The sequence below is a fragment of the Mustela erminea genome, chromosome 14 (genome assembly GCF_009829155.1).
Source record: "Mustela erminea isolate mMusErm1 chromosome 14, mMusErm1.Pri, whole genome shotgun sequence".
Taxonomy (NCBI): Eukaryota; Metazoa; Chordata; class Mammalia; order Carnivora; family Mustelidae; genus Mustela; species Mustela erminea.
The window spans coordinates 41668315-41688142 of NC_045627.1; the positions used below are offsets into that span (position 1 = coordinate 41668315).

At 44.2% G+C, this 19828-nt stretch overlaps 1 protein-coding gene across 3 annotated transcripts in view; it reads left to right on the top strand.

Annotated features, from left to right (window-relative positions):
- The window catches only part of LRMDA (leucine rich melanocyte differentiation associated), a 1046803-nt gene that overhangs the window by 600836 nt on the left and 426139 nt on the right, over positions 1 to 19828 (top strand). For 2 of the 3 annotated variants that reach the window (XM_032314125.1, XM_032314127.1), the window contains 2 exons: positions 293 to 410; positions 11903 to 11953. In XM_032314125.1, the coding sequence (XP_032170016.1) occupies positions 293 to 410; positions 11903 to 11953 (169 nt within the window). The remainder of the gene's footprint in view (positions 1 to 292; positions 411 to 11902; positions 11954 to 19828) is intronic. The other variant, XM_032314126.1, reaches the window with a different exon arrangement.

Genomic DNA, 19828 nt, shown 5'->3' on the forward strand with positions numbered 1-19828 from the left:
GACAGGATCTTCCTGGCTCATGGCGGGTGTGTGTGTGTATGTGTGTATCTACATTTGAATTAAGAGCAATCATTAGTGCACATTGTTAAGAATTAGTTGTGTGTGTAAAATATAATTACTTGGATTTCTGCAAAGAGTGATTATTCATTCTTTGTGAAAGAAAAGAAAAGCAGCACCAAGATCTAAACTTCTGAAGACCTAATGATGTAGATCCCTGAGCATGAGACAAATTGTATGGGTCTTTGAGGCCACCACCTACCCTCCTGAGTTGTCTCTGACTGTCTTCTTTCAGATGCTTTGTTCTGCACAAGCTGCCCAATTTGAAGTTTCTGGATGCCCGGAAAGTAACCAGACAAGAACGAGAGGAAGCTTTGCTCAGAGGGTCATTCATGAAGGTGGTGAAGCCCAAGGTAAGCTGCTTACTTTCTGGTCTATGTCTTGCCTCACTGGTTATTCATTGAGCACAGAGGATGTCCTTCTGTGTTTGGAACACAGCAGAGATGTCCAACCAAGGTCTTATCCATGCATACACTGTTGGCCTAGCAAGAAGTAGGACTGGGAATAAATTGGATCTTCCTGGAACGCATCTAAGGGGACCTTATTTGTAACTGATTTCACCCAGGTGGCTCTTTCACCCATAAAGCAGCATCATACACAGTGGTCATGTTCTGGGGAGCAGATTTCTGGTCTCCTCCTTGAAAATGTTTTGTTTACAAGGTGGGGCCTCTGCAGGGCTGTTGCTGAGAAGGAAGAAAGCTTGGGGCATTTACTTTTCCTCAGGTTTGTAGGATTCCTCTAATGACCCAGAGGGAGCTCACCTTTCTTGGGGCCATAGTGGAGGCAGCAGAGAGTGATTTTCTTCTGTTCACAGGTATGAGGGCTCAGTAGGTCTCAGAGATATTGTTAGTGGGAAAGGCCATTTTTTTTTGACAATGTGACCTGGGGCTAACATATTCTCCCTACAAGAGCCCTCCAGAGCTCATGGGAAAGTCTTACTGACCTTTTCTTTATTGGCTGAGTCTGCATCGACGCCATGGAAGTGAACATGGTGTCAAGTTAATGACAGCATTGATGAGGTGGGGGAGATGTGGCTTTGAGTCTTGGATTCAGAATCCAGGGGATTTTTAAGGATGTGAAAAATGATCTCTTTGGGAAGAGTTGGGGTCCTTCCATGAAGCCCAAGGCCAAGAAATGGACCAGTGACCCTTGATGATCCCTTTCAAGGTCCATCCCTGTCCCAGGGCCCTGTGGTGCTACCCTGTCACTTCCTGTGGGACCCTAGCTTGTGTGTTGCAAACACTGGCCCAGAAATCCTGGAGGTCTAGTTTGTCCTCGCTTATTGACTTAGAGTACCTTGTACATGCATTGGAGATGATTAAGACGGAAAGAGAAAAAAAAAACAAAAAAGCAAAAAAACAAATAGAACCAAAGCAGAAAAAAACGAGACCTCTTCCATCAAGTCGCTCAGCTGGCGGCAGACCTCAGGCCACTTTCTTTTCCTGAATCCATGAGGTGCAACTTATTTCCCGTTATGCTGAATAAAATTGCTAACAGTTGTGGAAATATATGATACGGAGGGTATAATACTGGCAGATAAATGTATTGTTACCTGTTTCAGCATGTGGGAAATTAATTGAGTGATTCGTTTCATAGCTATTAAAGTGTTAACAGTTTTCCTTATCGAGGCCTGGATTTGATGTATTGCTTATGACTGCCTTTAGTTATTCCAGCTTTGGTAATTTTGTCCAAATGAAATAATTTATTTCTTGGCCTCCTTTTTTTTTTTTTTTTTTTTTTTTTTTTGTTAAAAGATTCCAGAGGCAGCCGACATCACCAAACAAAGGACAACAAATGAGCTGTTTATAATATCTTGGGTTCCTGCCTGTTCAACATTTTCCACCTGCATGTATGCATACACTTTACAGGACAGATCAGTATTTCTCTTGCTCTCCCTGTTCCTGACGGGGGAAGAGCTGCGTTGTCCCAGGAACTCTGAGGGGGCACCCATACCCACCATGTGTGCTCATCGCTGCCCTAAGGCTCTCTGTATTCAGATCTGTGAGTCCTCACCCAACCCTAAATTGTAGGAGGAAGGGGCACTGGCGGACTCTGCAGGTGGGCTAACTGAGGCCTAGAGGTGTTAACTGGGCAGCCCCGGCTGGTAAGAGCCAGGCCTGGAGCTTGACCCGTGTGTCTGACCACAGAAGCCACTTCCTCCAACTCGGCTCTTTTCCGAGTGAGCCACACATCTTCCCAGTGCATTTCCCTGTTCCAAATAAAAACCTCCTAAGAAGGCCTAAGGGAAAACAACACAACACAACAACAACAACAACAACAACAAAAGAAAAAACAACAACAGGTTAAAGCTAAACTGCTCTCTTGGGGTCAAAATAGCAGCGGGGACTGAAATCCTGCCCAGCCTTTGAAAGCACGTGGGAACGCCTCCTTAAAACCCACCGTAGCTGGCTCTGGACTCATAAGCAGCATCAGCAGAAATGCTTTTCAAAGCTCCAAATCAGTTTCTAATCAATTGTAGAATTAGCTTATATTTGTGTGATTGACGCCCACGTCTTTACTAATGGTGTTAAGCTTAAAAATACCCATTAATTCATTGAGGAGAGACGAAAATACTCTGACCAAAGCATGGGGATTTTCAGCGGTTATCTTTCCGGAGAGTCCCATGATTTCCTAACTGGAAAGGACTTTGGAAATCACCTGGTCTGTGCCGTCGTTTGATGCGGGGAGGGATCCAGGTGAGGATGTTATTTCCCGAGGCCCCCACGGTCTGGTCCGGTGGATGTAGAGCTGGGATCAGAACCCAGGGGCCCGGGCTTTTGGAGAAGGGCTATATCTAGGTCCTGATGGTTCAAGCGCATAGGACTTACCTCGCTGTGCCCCGGCTTCTCCTTCCCACTGTATGCTTCTCCCCAGTGCCAGGCAACTCCCCCCGCCCGTTTTCCGAGATACGCATTGGTACTTCTCTAGAAGCAGAACGAGTCCAAATGAGCTTCTTGCTGAATTAGTAAATGGGCGTTAAAAAGGCTGGTTCTCGCCTGCTCACAGTGTGTGCAGACGTCTGTTTGTTTGTGGGCAGGTGTGTATATATGCTATCTCTGTGTGTGTATACATATGTATGTTCTGGGAGGTCTGTGTACACCCGAGTCGGCTTCTAAGTGGAGAGCAATTTCCTCCCCGTGAATTGCGACGCTGTGCTGAGCACACTTGGTGAGGACCTATTTTTCATCCCAGAATCGGAATCTCAAGTTGGCTCCTGTCCTTTCTCAGGCAGCAGTGGCCTGTTGTGCTTATTCAGCGGAATGCTCTGATGGATGATCCGGGGGGCCGTGATTTGGGGAGCTGTTTTCATTTTATTCCTGACATAAAATATTTGGGAGAATGGAAAATGCCTCTCCAATCACAGCTCTTGCCTTGGGGGTAGGGAACAGGCAGTCTGGGTGTTCTGGGCTGACGCAAATGCAAAATCATCCAGGAACTAATAATAAACCCCCTATGTCACAAAGGTTTGATTTCGTACCTGGCAGGCCCCCGGCGCCAGAGTGCAAGTTCGCTCTAGCCTCCCCTCGTGATGACACCTTTTCCCCTTCGTTGCTGCATCTTGGCTTTTGTTGTTGGTAGCTGCTTTCTGTCTGAGCCCTGATTGTCCTTTAGGAAGATGCCATCGTTCATTAGGGAAGTGATAGGTAATCCTACAATGGACTCTTCTAGACTGCTGTGTTTGTCTTGTTAGTTAATGAATCTACAACAACTAGGCTTTGCTCGTTTCCTGGAATCTTAAAGAAATGCTGTAACTTTTGCAAATGTTGGCCGTGGAATCATGCTATTGCCAATGCCAAAAGCACAAAGCTGGATGCAGAGAAGGTGGGGAGGCCCCCAGAGAAAGACTTCTGTGACAACCAGAGCATGATCCCCCTTGCCACATCAGGAAACATAAATCAAAGGGATGCGAGGCCTGTCCAGGAGGGTATGCATGGAGGGCATACCAGCCCTAGGCATCAGACAGCTCAAGAATCCGACAGTCAGAATTGCTTAATTATGTCCTGGCTTTGTAATTATTCATCCCTGTTCTGGCAAAGAGCACAGTTGTCATTTCTTTGACATAATTATTTAAAGCTGAGCCTTCTTGTTTACAGGCATGTATATGAAGTTGGCTACCAACTGTGTAATCTTCAGAACCTTATAGAAGCGGTGGGGAGAGCAGCTCCAGGGACCGCTGGACTGAGAATCGCAGCCTGTGTTAGAAAGTGTTTTGACATGTGTACTTTTGCTTTTAATGGTGGCCACTCTGTGATAGGTAAGAGAAAGTATCAGGCATGTTTGTGAGCGTCAGTGTGTCCTTGAAAATATGTGGTGCGTGCCTTTATGTGGGCATGCCTGCGTTTCCTATCATGGGTAGTTGGCCTTATTTGTGTAGTTTTGTATATTTGTGTCTGTGTGAGTGTCTTTGAGGTATTTTTTTTCTCCTGGTGTGTGTGTGAGAGAGAGAAAAGGAGGGAAGGGGAGAGGAGGAAGAGGCAAGGAGGGGGAGAGGACGGTGTGATGTGTTAAAGGAATAAACTTCTGAGTGCAAGTACCTTCTGGAAGTCTTTTTAATTCCTGACCTTAAACTGAAAGTTGGAAACATTTGGAGTCTGAAGATCACCTCCTTCTATGGCGACACCACACAGTCCTGTGCCTGACGTTGGCGTCAGGACCCAACTCCCTTGTTTCCTTTAGTTTCCTTCATCGTGCATATGTTTTTGGATTCACACACACACACACACACACACACACACACACACACACACACAGCCACCTAGGATCAAGATAGGGAATGGAAGCATCGGGAAGCCAGCTTTTTGTCAGGATGAAGCAGCTGCTCCCGTACTGGGATGTCAGCTCCATGAGGGTAGGACCTGGCCTGTGTTTATTGCCCCCCCACCCCCAGGGCCTGGTTTACAGCACAGGCTCAGCCAGTACTTGTCAGAAGAATGAGCTGGGAACAACAGAACAGTTTGGAAGATCCATGGTGAAAGGTGGTCCATTTTTTTTTTTTTTAATTGCTTCAATATGGTCCTCTGGAAAAGCAGGAAAGGGACCTCTGTCTTAAGAAAAAAAAATGTAATAACTTGAATCTGTGCATTGGCAGAGAGGAGAGATTTGGGGTTGCCTATTTGTTTTTCCAAAGGGTTTACCCCTAGGGTTACTTATGATGGCAAAACCTACGGCCACCCTGATCGCTGAGCTTCTCCATCAGGTAGTATTGCTGGGGAAGGCGAGCGTGGGATCTGAGCTCATGTTCCGTACAGTGTTCTCTGCAGCCTTCTATCAGAATCCACCTGCTCACGGGAGAGGTTGTGGGAAATAAAAACTAGTTTTTCTCAGCAAACATATTAGGGTGCTCCACAAATCTGTGTGTAGTTTAAATGAGATTTTCCTGGTCTTAACTGCCATTATGTTTTTTTTGTCTATACCATAAAAGAGCACTGCCTAGTGGCATGCTTGGTTTACTTAACTGTTTTAAGCCACGTCCAGCTCTTCGGTACATGCTATCTTGCTCTGAAGCACAGTGTGTTTAACTTTTGTACCTTCTGTTATGCCAGTCTAGATCAGTAGCAAACATGTAGCAGGTTATCAGAAACTACCTCTAAATTGATTGCAATTACTAACATTTTATTAGGAATATATATTTTATATAAATATAAAATATTTCTATATAGGTATGCCCTTAAGTAGATATTCTAAAGCACATACATACACATGCAACTAAAGAGGTGATAAGTTAATCCATGTTGTAAGGTCTTTACTGTGCCAAACATTCAGAAGAAAACTGAAAATGTCAGTTTATTTTCTGGATATTTCTAATTACCTGAAGATGTTAGTGTTTTGTGGTTCTCTTCTGTTTTTATACAGATGTTTCTTGTCTACAGACATATTCAGATTCTATTTTCAGTTACTTTATAGTGAATTTTGAAGGGAGGAAAAATTTTAAATTAATTTATTTTTTGGAAGATGCTTGGGTGATGTGTTTGGAAACAACTCCAGAAGCCAACAATTTGCAGTCTGTTTGTTTTTCATTCTTCTTCCTGATTTCACAGCTTGCCACTTTCCTAGGAGGTGGGGGGAAGGATTTTGTGTTTCTCCATTTTTAGCAGTATGGTGTGTCTAGAGTAAATGCTTTCAGAGTACTGTTCTTTGGGGACATTTTTGGTATGTCTTCATTGTCTTGCTTTTGCATGGCAAATGCCTGAAATCAGAGAGAGACAGGAAAGTTGTACCTCCTGCTCTCGAGCAAAGCCCTATGGATGGAGAATTGAAATCCACAGTAGGGAGAGGGAGAGTGAAACAGAACTGTTGGTGCTGAAGGCAGCTTCTCAGAGCCTTTCCCAGAAGCCCCAGGGCCTGGCCAGGTGCTGAGCACAGAGCAGGTGTCATTCTCCATTAGACCCAATGCTCCAGGAGAGATTGCTGTGTCTCTGTTGGAGTCACTGGCTTTCACTGCTTCCCAGTGGCCCAGCTCCACACTCTTCCTCTCTTTGGCCTCCCTCCACCATGCTCACTTTTGTCCACATGCCTAGAGAATCATGGAAGTAAATGGCACTCTTTAGGGAATTCGATCCTTAGGATAGTTCACACAGCCTCTGGAACTCCATAGCTGGGGCAAGTGTGGTAGATCTCACTGTGTATCTAAAGTGATGTGTTTCTTTTTACTTCCCCATCCCATTGACTTTGGCCTTGGCCATTGACGCTTTGGCCAATGGGATGTGACTGCAAGTGACAGCATGCCAATTCTGGGCCATAGCCTTACGAGGTCCTATGGGTTTCCATTCACTCCTCCTGTGTGTCTGCCATTTGCTGTGAAAAGAACACGAAATACACATTGAGCAGCCCCGAAGCTGACCTGCTAAGCCTGAAGCAGATCTACCCCAGCCAATAGCAGACCTCTGTACGAGAGATAAATTCTTGTAAGCCATTGGGATTTTGAATAGTGTTGCTGCAGGAGCCTGACGAAAAGGTAGGCTATCTGTCCATACATCCCACCTTCTGGTCCTGGCCACTTAAACCAGGGCTCTTAACTAGGACACAACTTTTTAGTTTTCAGTGTCATGACATCAACTTCTTTAGGCTTTTTGGATGCTTAACTAATGAGGATTGCAAGGTCAGACTATGGGCTGATCGACTGCTCTGTAGTACATTATTAGATGTGTTGACACTTTCCTGATATATGAGTAAAAAGAGTGCCTCGCGTGTATTGTGTCCAGTGTGTACTAGATATTGAATCAGTGACTTAACAGTATTACCCTGAATTTCTCCTTGAACTTGAATCTATTCTATGAGGAAACCGATGAGCAGAGAATTTACGTACATTACCCAAAATTACAGAGCAACGTAGACTCAGGTTCTTCCTGGGGTCTGCCTAGACTCCAGAGCTCATTCTCTTTGCCTTATGTATTTTAAATTACATGAACACGCATGAAAATATGAGGGGAGGCAGGAGTAAAAGAGTAGGAAGGTGAGGATATGGAAGGGAACCAAAGGTAACTTTGTCATTTCCATTTTGACCTTCTGACTACACCCCACCCCCAACCCATTTTGGTGAAATGCGTGGTTGAGGCAGAGAATTGTAGGAGATGGCCTGTGGAGAGCTCTGTTTCTTAGGCCAAATTTGCAAGAATGAGGAGAACCTTGGCAAGGTTTGAAGTGGGAGGAAAGTACGGGAGGTCTCTGCTGGGAGAGGGAGTAATAGAGCTCTGTGCACAGTGAGTATGGCAGAAATCTGTGAGAGGCAGCTGCTGGCCTGGGGCTTCCCAGCATTCAAAGTGCTCAGGCCCCTTTTGGTGCTCAGCTGGCCAGAGAGGTCAAGGAGCTAGGGTTGAGAGCCTTGTCCCCAAGAATTCAGGGAAAGATCTGGGTGGTAGCAAGCAGCCCTGTTGCTGGAATGAGGAGGAAGCTGATGGCTGTCAAAGACCCAGGAATAACTGCCCTGGAAATGGGTTCATGGCTTACTAAAGAAGTTTTTTGACATTTACTTACCTCAGAAACCTCTGTCGGCTATGGTGTAGTTGCTGCAGTTTGAGGGAGTGGATTTAAGGCCTCGTAAGTGGGCTGTGAAAAGTCCTTCCTCATGGGATCTCTGGTAATGATTGATATGGAGCCCTTACAGCTGATTATATCTATAAACGGTGCATTTACAGCTTGACATTTTCATGATTCACTTGAGAAGACAGTTTCTGGTATTTTGTTTTTACAATTTAGGTTTTCTGTTATTTTCAAAAATTAGCTTGAAAGGAAAGATAAATGAAAAATAAAGATCCCTCCCTAAGAAAGTGGATTTTCATAGAATGAAGTTGAGGCCCTGCATTCAAGTTACCCATGTTTCAAGCTAATATTACCCTGCAGTCCATATGCAGCCGTTGGGCGGGGCTACCCCCTCCCCCCAGCAGGTCCATCCATCAGCTTGAACAACACCTTAGCCGTAACATTCTTATGCCACTTGCTACCCCTCCCCTCTCGACACACACACTGATTCTTTGCTTTGAGCCTGGTGATTCTAGCCCACTGAAGGGAAGGAGTAGGTTGGAAACACAGAGGCAACTTGTTTAGGAGCAGAAAAAAAGGCTAGTGACTGAGGTCTGAGTGAAGGAACTTCAGGAAAGCATCAATGTCCCTACCCCTAAGTGAGCTCAGGGCCTTGCTTTCGATTCTTGTGAACTCCGTGACTTCATGAAGCTCTGCCTTGCTTCGAAAGTCCCTTCTGGGACATGGAAACGTCAGATGGTGGGGACTGAACCCCCAGGCAGATAGACATCCTAGAAGGCAGAGAAGGCTGCTGGATGGATGGCCCACTGGGGAAAAATCATGAACATTGTTCTGAAGCTAACTTTGATTTACGTTAATAGTATTTGCAATTCTATGGCTAAAGAAAAAGGATAAAATGAAGATGGCATGGTCCTAATTTCTATTCTTGAGTTCTGGTTATTTCCAAACTGCCTACAACTAATAGCAGATGTACTAGTTTGCGAGGGCTGCTCGCAAATGCCACAGACTGGGTGGCTTCAGCAACAGACATTCATTTCTCATTCTGGAGGCTCTAAGTCCAAGACCGAGGTGTTGGTGGGAATTGGTTTCTTCTGAGGCCTCTCTCCCTGGCGTGCAGATAGTTGCCTTCCCCCTGTGGCCTCACATGGTATTCTTTTTTTTTTTTTTTTTTTTTTTTAAGATTTTATTTATTATTTGACAGAGAGAGAGATGGCAAGCAGGCAGAGAGTGAGCGGGAAGCAGGCTCCCTACTGAGCAGAGAGCCTGATGCGGGGCTCCATCCCAGGACCCCGAGATCATGACCTGAGCCGAAGGCAGAGGCTTAACCCACTGAGCCACCCAGGTGGCCCTCACATGGTATTCTTGAAATGTGTGTACGTCCCTGCTAGCTCTCCGTGTGTCCAGATTTCAGCTTCTTACTGGGACACTCGTCGTATCAGATTAGGACCCATCCTAATGGCCTCGTTTCAGCTTATTCACCTCTTTAAAGGCTCCTTCTCTAAACATAATCACATTCGGAGCTACTGGGAGTTCCAGCTTAAACATTTCAATGGGGAGGGGCATAATCCAGCTCCTCCCAGTAGACAAGAAGGGTGAACTTTAAGAAGATATAAAAGAAAACTCGCTTATGCTTAGTGATGGAAGGGATATCTCTGGCATTTACTTGTGTTTTCATTGTCCCCAAAAGCCTAAGAAACAAAGTAGGTCATAGATTAGGATAAAGTAGTGGGATACTCTTAGGCTGTTCAGCTGGAACACAGGTGGAAGTCTTCATGAGGTCTCATTGCAGTAAAATGTAATCTGTTTGTCTGAATGTGGCTCGTACGTACTTTCTGGATATCATCCACGTGAGAGCCAACCAGGGACAATAGGTAAGTACCAGTATCAGCGTGAGCTCCAGGAATGGTACTTCCTACATCAGCGCAATAGGTTCTGGAACCCAATGCTCAGCAGAGCTTCTTTGCATTTAAGATAGTCACCTTTTAGGGCACCTGGGTGGCTCAGTGGGTTAAGCCTCTGCCTTCGGCTCGGGTCATGATCTCAGGGTCCTGGGATCGAGCCCCGTATTGGGCTATCTGCTCAGCAGGGAGCCTGCTTCCTCCTCTCTCTGCCTGCCTCTCTGCCTGCTTGTGATCTCTATCTGTCAAATAAATAAATAAATAAAATCTTAAAAAAAAAAAAAGATAGTCACCTTTTGGGGGCGTCTGGGTGGCACGGTCAGTTAGGTGTCTGACTTTTGGTATCAGCTTGGGTCATGATCTCAGTGTTGTGATGTTGAGCCCCGCATCAGGCTCTGTGTTCAATGGGGAGTCTGCTTGATATTCTCTCTCTCCCTCTGCCTCTCACTTAGGTTCTCTCTCTCTCTCTCTTTCTCAAATAAGTAAATCTTTAAAAAAAATTACCTTTTCTCCTAGAAGGTGCTGTTTGCCCTAAACGGTTCCTTGATAAGTCAAAGGAAGCCGTTTCTTGTTGGAAGGGAGATGAATTAAGACACACTTCCACTGCTTCCTGCCTGTGTCTTCAGAGGGCTTGTTTCTCCCCCGCCCAGACCTCCAGGGCCATCTGTGTTTTCAGGTAGCTGCTGGGCCAGGCTTGTGAGCTGGGCGCAACTCTGGGGGAAGCACGTTTTTGCTTCTCCATTGTTCTGTCCACCCATGGTCACCATGGCTTCCTTCTGGGGTCTGTGTACTCAGTCTGGCTCCAAATGAATCCTCACTGGCCCTCTGACCAGGCAAAGTGGTGTCTCACAAGCCTGATAGGTCAGGTCTGCCCTTGGGATGCCTGAAGGCTGGTGGTACAATTAGCTCTTTTATTTGCTTTTCTGCTCCTTACAGTAGAGTGTCTTAGATTAACAGACAGGGCACCATCAATAATGCACAGATGCTCTGTAATTGGGGCTTCCTTTGATGTTAATTTAGCTAAGTTCAATGCTATTGTCAGTGATAGCAATTACACTCAGCCTTTTCACCAAGGACATTTTAGGATAATTTTATTTTTCATGTGCATTTTAAAATATGGCAGTAAATTCTGAGCTACATTACCTGAATTAGAACTCATTATTTCTTTTCAACAGTGAACTAATGCTCTCTGTCTAGGCTCCAAAGCTGTAATTTTTTTTTCCCCTTTTTTGAAATGGGGAATTTTAAGTGGGGCTTCTACTCCATGAAGCTTTTAACTCGTAAGCGAAATTTAGAAGTAAATCACTTGTTTTTTGTTGGCATTTTGAAGTGTCACAGAGGCTCTCTGGTGGAGGGACCTCTCCTGTACTTTATTTGGCCCATTTTTATTCATTCCTTCCCACCACCCAACCTTTACTTTTGTTCTTGACATGATTCAAGAAGTTGCCTCCAGCTGCTCTTTGGGGAAGGTTTAAAATCTGGATTTACTGGCTATTGTATTCCATGGGAAACATATGATTCTTACTTTGTTCCTGGGCTCTTCTCAGATTTGCTGTTCCATTTAGAGGCCAGTCCCGCTCCACGTTTCAGATGGAGTTTGGATTCAATGCTGAATTTCTACCTTCTGCTCTCTGTTTCTCCATTCTTTGTTTGTTTGTTTGTTTGTTTCTCCATCCTTAATAGAGGTTGCCTAATGCCTCCTTCCCAGTTTGTTGTGAAATTTAAATGAGATAATATGTGTAAGGTGCTCACACTCTCTTTGGGGTGTAGAAGCAGGGGTAGCTAGTGGTGTTAGCTGTGTAATTTCAAAGAAGCTCTTTTTTGTGGTATCACTGTGTCCTAGGTTTGTGTGGGTGAACATGGAGAAGGTCATTTGGGCTTGAGGCAGGGGATATATTAGTTCAGGCTGCCAAAACAGAACCCTATGGACAGAGTGGCTTTACACAACAGAAATGCATTTTTTTCAGGGTTCTGGAGGCTGGAAGTCCAGATTGTGGTGCCACCATGGTCTGGATTTGGTGAGAGTTTGTAGATGGTTCACTTCCTGGTTGTGTCCTCACAATGCTGAGAGAGAGAGAGAAAAAGAGAGAATGTGCAAATGGACTGATCTTCCTCTTTTTATAAGGCCGCAGTCCTGTAGGACCAGACCCCACCCTTATGACCTCATTTGACTTTAATTACTTCCTACAGATTTTATCTCCCCAGGCAGTGACGCTGTGGGTTAAGACTTCAACATAGGAATTCTAGGGAGACATAATTCAGTCCAAAGAAGGGGATACTGCCACCATATTCCTGGTGGCTTCACTGAATTTTAAGTTAAATGTTTCTGAGACTTTTGCTAAGCACCTACCTTCTGAAGAGAGTAAAGTACTTATCAAGAGGGAATGTGGGAGAAGAAATAAGTCCCCATGTTCATCCTGGGGAGACCCTGGTCCCTCCATTTGAAGTGCCTCCCCAGGCACTGCACGGGGCCTTTTTGTTCTTGTGGGGATGGTGGAAGTAGAGAGCCGGGGAAGGAGGAGGCCCAGGAGAAGTGAGTATAGCTCGGAGAATGGGGCCACCCTGCCATCGCGGGGAGCAAGAGGACGGCAGTGCCAGGGCCCCAAGTGGACAGTGCTGGAGCAGTGGAGGAAAAGGATGCCTGGTGCAGAGATAAGCCCTTAAGTCCTTTCACTTGGGTGACCTTGGACTCACCTCTCTTATCCCTCTCCAACTACCTTGGCAAAAGTCTAGAAATCAAGGCTGATGGTGAGATCCTGGAATTTGTCATTGGAGTCATCCCTTTCTACCCCATTGTAAAATGGAGAACACTGGGCTGTGGAATCCGAGGGGTCCCTATACACGTCCAGAGAATATGATCTCATCATGAGAAGGGCCTTGAAAACGCCAGGTTGAGATTTTGGGTCTTTGGAGAATTAGAGAAAGCAGTCAGGAGCTGTATCACACAGAGACACACACTTTTGAAGGAAAATAAAAATCTGTTTCAATGTAATATTTAAAAAAAAATGTCTAATGTCTGCACCCATTCTAATTTTTAGTTATGGGATGTTTTGGAAAAGATTCAGTTACAAAGTCTTTTTGTCTTCCTTGTGTTCAGAAAGCCTTTGGTACCAACGTGTGACTTGTGCGTGTTGAGCCGTTCAGAGGCCTTGTCTGAACGCGGTGAATCATGTTTGCTTAGGTAAAAATGGGTGGAGTAAGTGAAACAGACTGAAGAATGAAAAGCTCTTCCTTCTTTGCTCCCTTCCCCACTGCTTTTGCACATTATATGACTAAATGTGCAACTTTGTTCACATAACTGCTACAAACAGTTCACTGTGTAGGCCAAACACTCTCTAATGCAGTAAAATTAAGAAATAATATGCTTTGAAAGTGATTTATGAGTGTGGTTAAACTGCCAGATTTACAAAGAAATAGTTCAGATCTTGGGAAGCCTCAGGAGTCACGTCAAAAATGAATTTGACCATGATTTAAACTGCTACTTTTCTTACATGACATTTAATATGTGTACTTTGGAGGCCCATATGTCTTTAATAAAATAGCATTAAGTTTTAAATATGATATGAATGCAGCCAGTTTCTAAATTCATAACCTTTTCCACAACTCCAAAATGCTAACCAATAAGGGAGTCATACATGCAATAAAACATAAACCTTAGAAAATAGCTTTTTATTAAAATGGTTAGACAGTTGGCAGCTGGTTTGCGATGTAATAAATACTTACAGCGTTGTGGGTTTATCAGACATTGTTTACCCTGCAAGCAACTGGGACGAGACAACTAATTATAACCCCCGCACAAAGGCCACTCACGCTGAGCCCCCCTGAGAGTGCCAAGGAGGCCGAATGGTTTCTCTGGGAACTCGGGACAAGCGGTCCCAAGAGTTGGATTCCAATCCCTTTCTGTGCTTAAAGGAGTATGACCCTGGGCAAGTCACTCCATGTCTGCAATTTTCCCAGTCTATGTCATGGGACAATACCTAACCTGCCCTACTGATTGGTTATGACACAAAGAAACAAATGCATGCTAGGCTTCTGAGATCATGCCCAGCACATAGTAGGTGCTCAGGAAAGAGAAGCAATGCTTTTGAAAAAATTCTTTCATAAAAAAGTAATTCAGGTGAGGTCTCCAGGTCCCTTCTTGCACTGACATTCCATGATTTTTCTAGGACAGCACTCAGAAAAGGTAAGCCACTTAGTCAGAAATCAGTGTGAGCTTCACGGAGGATGGGATGCTCCTTGCCTCATGTCTCTAAGTCACGAACATGTCAGAAATGACAGACATATTTGGCTCAGGGAGAGCAAGAGCTGTGCTAGTGGCCAGTGTCACTTAGCTATTCCTGGAGATGGACGTGAGGTGTGCAAAGCAGTCTCTTCCTCTGGGTTTCTAGTTTGTAGAAAATGGGAGCTATTCTTGTAAGTTGTATGGCATGGCAACACAAGTTCTCTGCTGCTGTGTGAGTGTGTGTGTGAGGGTGAGTGCAAGTGTGTGTGTAAACAGATCTCCCTATGGAGTAGTTTTGTAAAGGGGCTTCCCAAACTCCATGTTTCTAGATGCTTCAGTACAACTTTCTTTTTCTGTATCTCTGATGAAACAGCCAGTCTGACAATGGTCTGATTGTGATTGTCCATGCAACCAAATATTACTACTGTTCACAAATTTCCTTAGGAATGAGTTCCTGAATTTATTAAAAGGAGAATTATAAGTTATATTTAAGCTTGGCTTTTGAATCTCGGGGCTCAGACATGTGTGTGGTAATCAAAGATTAAAAGGCCCAGGGACTATTTCATTTTATTTTATTTTTATATGTTTTCTAAAAACAATGTTATGATCCCATTAAGGGAAATTAACAAAGAAAATCTTTCAACTGTATTCCCTACACGCTAACTCTATGACTTTTCATTTTGCTCTGTTCCCTTCTAAACCTTACCCCTTTCTGTCGGTATTATATGTATGCTTAATGCTCTGTGCATTTACCTAATATTTTTATTGTATTGTGCTACTTCAGAGTCCTCAAATTTGTTCTTTTATGCACTATACAATTCTTCATCAAATTGATGTTAAGTACCATCTGTTACCAAACCATTCCCTTACTACTTCTAGATTTTAACCTTAGGTATAAAATACTGTTGCTTGTGTGTGTTTCGGTGGGTGTGGGTATGTGTCAGTGTGTCTTTTTTTTTTTTTTTAAAGATTTTATTTATTTGTCAGAGAGAGAGAGATCACAAGCAGACAGAGAGGCAGGCAGAGAGAGAGAATGGGGGAAGCAGGCTCCCCGCTGAGCAGGGAGTCCGATGTGGGGCTCGATCCCAGGACCCTGAGATCATGACCTGAGCCGAAGACAGAGGCTTAACCCACTGAGCCACCCAGGCGCCCCGTGTCAGTGTGTCTTAAGAGTGTATTTCTTTTCAATTATTTCCTTAGAATAATTTTCCAGGGATGGGTTTCTTGGATCACAGGGTGTGGGTATATGACCAGGTTTAGGTTCTGCCTAAAAAATGCCTGACTGCCATTTTCCAGTTGGCTATCCAGTTTGATGAGCCATCCCACCTACCCTGACCAGAGGAATAATGTAGGTCATAAAGGATACTTAACAATTCCAAGGCTTTCTTTGGGAATGGGATTCCCCAAGTCATATTGGTTGGTATGGTTCTGGAAGAGAAGCTTAGAATCTCTAGGAGCTCCCACCAAGCATGCATTGACCTGCTTAGTTGTAGTCCCAGGGAATTATGGGTTCCCTAGAGTATCCCAAAAATTATTAGCAGCATGCAATCCCTGATCAGTGTGAATGTGCCTTTAGACTGTTAGCCAAATCTTTGTGTAATACCAATCATCTACCTATAAAAGCACAAATATGTTATTGTTCTCAATAGGCAATTTAATGCAGCTTTGGGGAGGAAAAAAGAGAAAAGAAGATTATAAGCTGGCTGATCTTGCTTTTATTTCCCTTAAATCTATCCACACTTCTCAGGGGTTGTACTTGTTTAAAGATTGTATGCAACTGTGCAGCCTGTGTGATTTGGAAAGCAAATCAAACTAAATATGAAGTTTTCAGTGTATGCTGTTTTTAAATGATTTCATGCATTTATTTCAAATATACATTTCTTCCCAAGTAGTGCTAAACCTATAATCTTTTTCTTGTTACATTTCTTTTTTGGGGAGGGAGGCCGAGAGGGTGACTTAGTTTTGGAGTGGAAGGTTCCTATTAACATCTACCTCCTTCTTGTGCAGCATTATTCACAGCAGAGCTATTAAGGCTAATTATTTTCAGGTTTCTATCAAAGGGGACTATTTGAGCTGACAAAAAAAAAAAAAGAAGCATTTATTGGGGAGAAAAATGGTCTGTTTAAATAAGAAAGGGATCATTGTCATGTGCACCCTACCTCCCCCTCTCATTTATTAGTTTTGCAGGGAGGAGGGGCCAGGAGACCCCTTGAGAGTCTTTAAGAGGACTTTCTAGGGAGCTTTGCTCACTGAGATGCCTGGTACCCCAAGAAAGGGCAGTGCTCCCCCCTCATTTTTTTTCTGCAGCCCACCTGGTTTGCTCATTGACATTAGACCTTGTGTTAATCTGTTATTTTATTTCTCAGTTTGGGTAATAGTCACTGACCCTTGATGTGTAATGGGACGGATACTGATTGAGGGGCTGGGTGTATTAGTCAGAGGAGGCTAACTGCTGTAACAAACAGCCCCTGAATCCTGGTGGTTTAGTCATTCTCAGTGCACTGAAAGTGTCTGGGTAGAGAGTGAGGGATGCCCAAGCAGTCAGTGGCTTAGGCTCCCTTTATCCAATGGCTCTACATTTTTCTTGGGTCTTGGAGTTCTTCACAGGATGGAAGCCAATGCATGGAGCAAAAGCAAGAGTACGGGGAATTGTCTGAATGATTTATGGCCCTGCTTCTGAGATAACATGTGTCATTAAGACCCCCATTCCACTGGCCAGAACCCAGTTACACAAATATTCAAAACTGCAGGAGTCTGGGAAAAGCAGCTATTAGGAGCTGAATTGTCCCCCCACCCCACCCATCGTAATTCGTATGTGAAAGCCCTAGCTCCCAGTATGTCAGATTAGCCTTATTTGGAAATAGGGTCTCTACAGAGGGGATAGAATGAAGATGAGACTATCAGGGTGGGCCCTAATCTAGTCTGACCATGGTCCTTTTAAGAGGAGGAAATTAGGATCCACAGGAAGACACAGAGGGACAACCATGTCCAGAGTGCTGCTGTTTACCAGCCAAAGAGAGAAGCCACTGTCACCTTGATCACAGACTTTCAACCTCAAGAACTGAGAAAAAATGCTTCTGTTGTTTAAATCACCTGGTGTCATGTTTGTTATGGCAGCCATCACGAACTAATACAGCTGCTTAGCTGAGTTCCAGAAAGAACAGGAAATGCCTTTGCTGAACAGCAACCAATCTCACCGCACTGGAACTCAGCCAGCCTTCTGGTTGCTCTTGGGGAGGTCTCTCCTTCCAGCACTCAGATTCCTCATCTATCAAATGGATGAAGAAACTTAGAGCATCTCTGAGGGTCTCCCTGTGGCTTTGTGATGCAGCCACGTACACAGATGCTCAAGCTGATGTCTTGGTGAGGTCCATGGTGCCTGAAGCTGCCGGCCTCTGGGATTTCAGGGGAATACCTTGGTGACATGCTATAGAACCCAGGTTTTAGAGTTCAGTGAGCTGGATTTGAGTCCTAGTTCTTCTACTTGGTATGTGACTTTGGGTAAATGAGGACCTCATTTATAAAACATGGGTTGTTGGATAAAAGGAAATGGTGAATATAAAGCACTTATCCCAGGGCATGATATAAAGTAAAGGAGCAATACAATTTTGTCTCTCCCTCTCTCTTTTTCTCTTATTTTCCTTTCTCTGTCTTGATGTTCTTTTTATTTGTTCTCATTTCAAAGTCCTGAATGTGAAGATGGAGATATATTAATTTTGAAAGCACTTGCACACCTATGATCTCATTTGATCCTCACAATACTGATAAAAAGAAGAAGAGGGGTACTTTGTCTTACACGCATGGAATACAGAGATAGAGCGCTTGTAGGACTCACTGGATATTATGGAGAGAAATGAAAATGGGGGATCAGCTCTCACATCTCCTCTTGGACCAGCACTTTGCCATTACTTAGGGTACAACTTGGCTGTTCTGATAATTTCTGGACTGATGATATGAAGACATGGTTCGGGAAAGGAACACCTAAGTAATCCTGTTGCTGTCTGTAGAGTTCCCACCGTGGGCACAGAATGGCAGGGGTAGCTCTCACAGAGGTTCCACTGTGGAACTCAGACCAGCCCACACCACCCAGAGTGGGCCACTGTTTTTTCAAGGGACAGTCAGTGCAGCTTTTATGGTCTGTTGTGCAAAAAAGGGTATGATCTACCTATACCCAGGAGTAGAAAGAAAAGCAGGTTATGTGTTTAGCTTCCAGATGGTTCCAAATCTGCCTGATGAGGACTGTGTTGGCTTGACCTAGTTTAGAGCCACAGTTCACTTTCCTTTGTGCTCCACATCTCTGAGGCTTTCTCCACACTTCCTGGAGAAAGGGATTTCGTCTTGGAATCACCATTGTTCCTGTGTGTCTGGCATGCTGCAGCTCACATCTTCACACCAGCAGTGTTTGCTTTTGTAAACTGCAGAGGAGGACAAACCATGGGTTAGAGAAGGAGGGCAAGACTAGAGAGGAAGGGTGAGGAGGAGATACGTATATTCTGGTTGTTCTGTTCTGTTCTGGTTGTCTATACCATGCTTGAGCTTCGGGGCCAGGCCACTATCCTCATACTCAGAACTCATGATGACCAGAAATGTTTTAACAGGAAACTTATATTTCACTTCACTTTTATTTAAAATAAGCTTTCTGGCAGGGTGAAATTTTTTTTTTAAATATTTTATTTATTTATTTGACAGACAGAGATCACAAGTAGGCAGAGAGACAGGCAGAGAGAGAGGAGGAAGCAGGCTCCCCACTGAGCAGAGAGCCCAATGCAGGGCTCGATCCCAGGACCTCAAGATCATGACCCGAGCCGAAGGCAGAGGCTTAACCCACTGAGCCACCCAGGTGCCCCAAATTTTGAGATGCACTACAGAGAGCTGGAGATTTTCAATTTACAGGAAAATGACAATGTATTCAGCCTTTCTGCTGTCTCTCTCTTGTAGGGCAGGTTATCAGTCTCTGTCATGACTAATGGCAATTTATGCTATCTATGACCAATGGGAAGGAAAAATATTCATATTTTTAAAAAGCATTGAGACAGATCTGTCCTCAATCAGGGTCATGATCATACTACAAGGAAGGAAGTAGACTTTCCAAGGTCATGGTTTCTCAGTCTTTATTGGGAGGTTGCCATTTATTTATGATCTTATCATATGAATTTCAAGATTAGGAGGAATTCTGGAGTTTTTTAAAAAGGAGAATTCGGAGTATTGAGGGTAAAAGCAGCTGCTCAGGATCCTCTTCTTCAGAAAATGGGATGCTTTTCAGCTTTGCCAACCAGGGATAACATTATCACCCAGAGGTTCAGATGGAAAGCGACAGAGATAAACCTTCAAAAGGGGAAGCATTTTTCAGGCCAGGATGAAAATTAAACCTCCCAAACCCAAGATAGGTATTACTAAGATACAAAAATACGATGGTTTGGGTTATTTCTCAGGATGTACATGCTGGTATACTTGGTTCAGGTATATAGAACTTGTCCTCTTACCTGTACCTCCTACTCTAATAGCGAGAGTGGACCAGAAATTCTGAGGTCTTGAGGATCCTACTGGGCTGTTTACTTACTGCAAGGAGGAAAACTGGCACTGGGTGACATAGGATATTTGCCAAATATGTGAGGGCATTGATGCAAAGAGTTATCTCCCTTTCTCCTCATGCCATCAACCAACCAAAAAG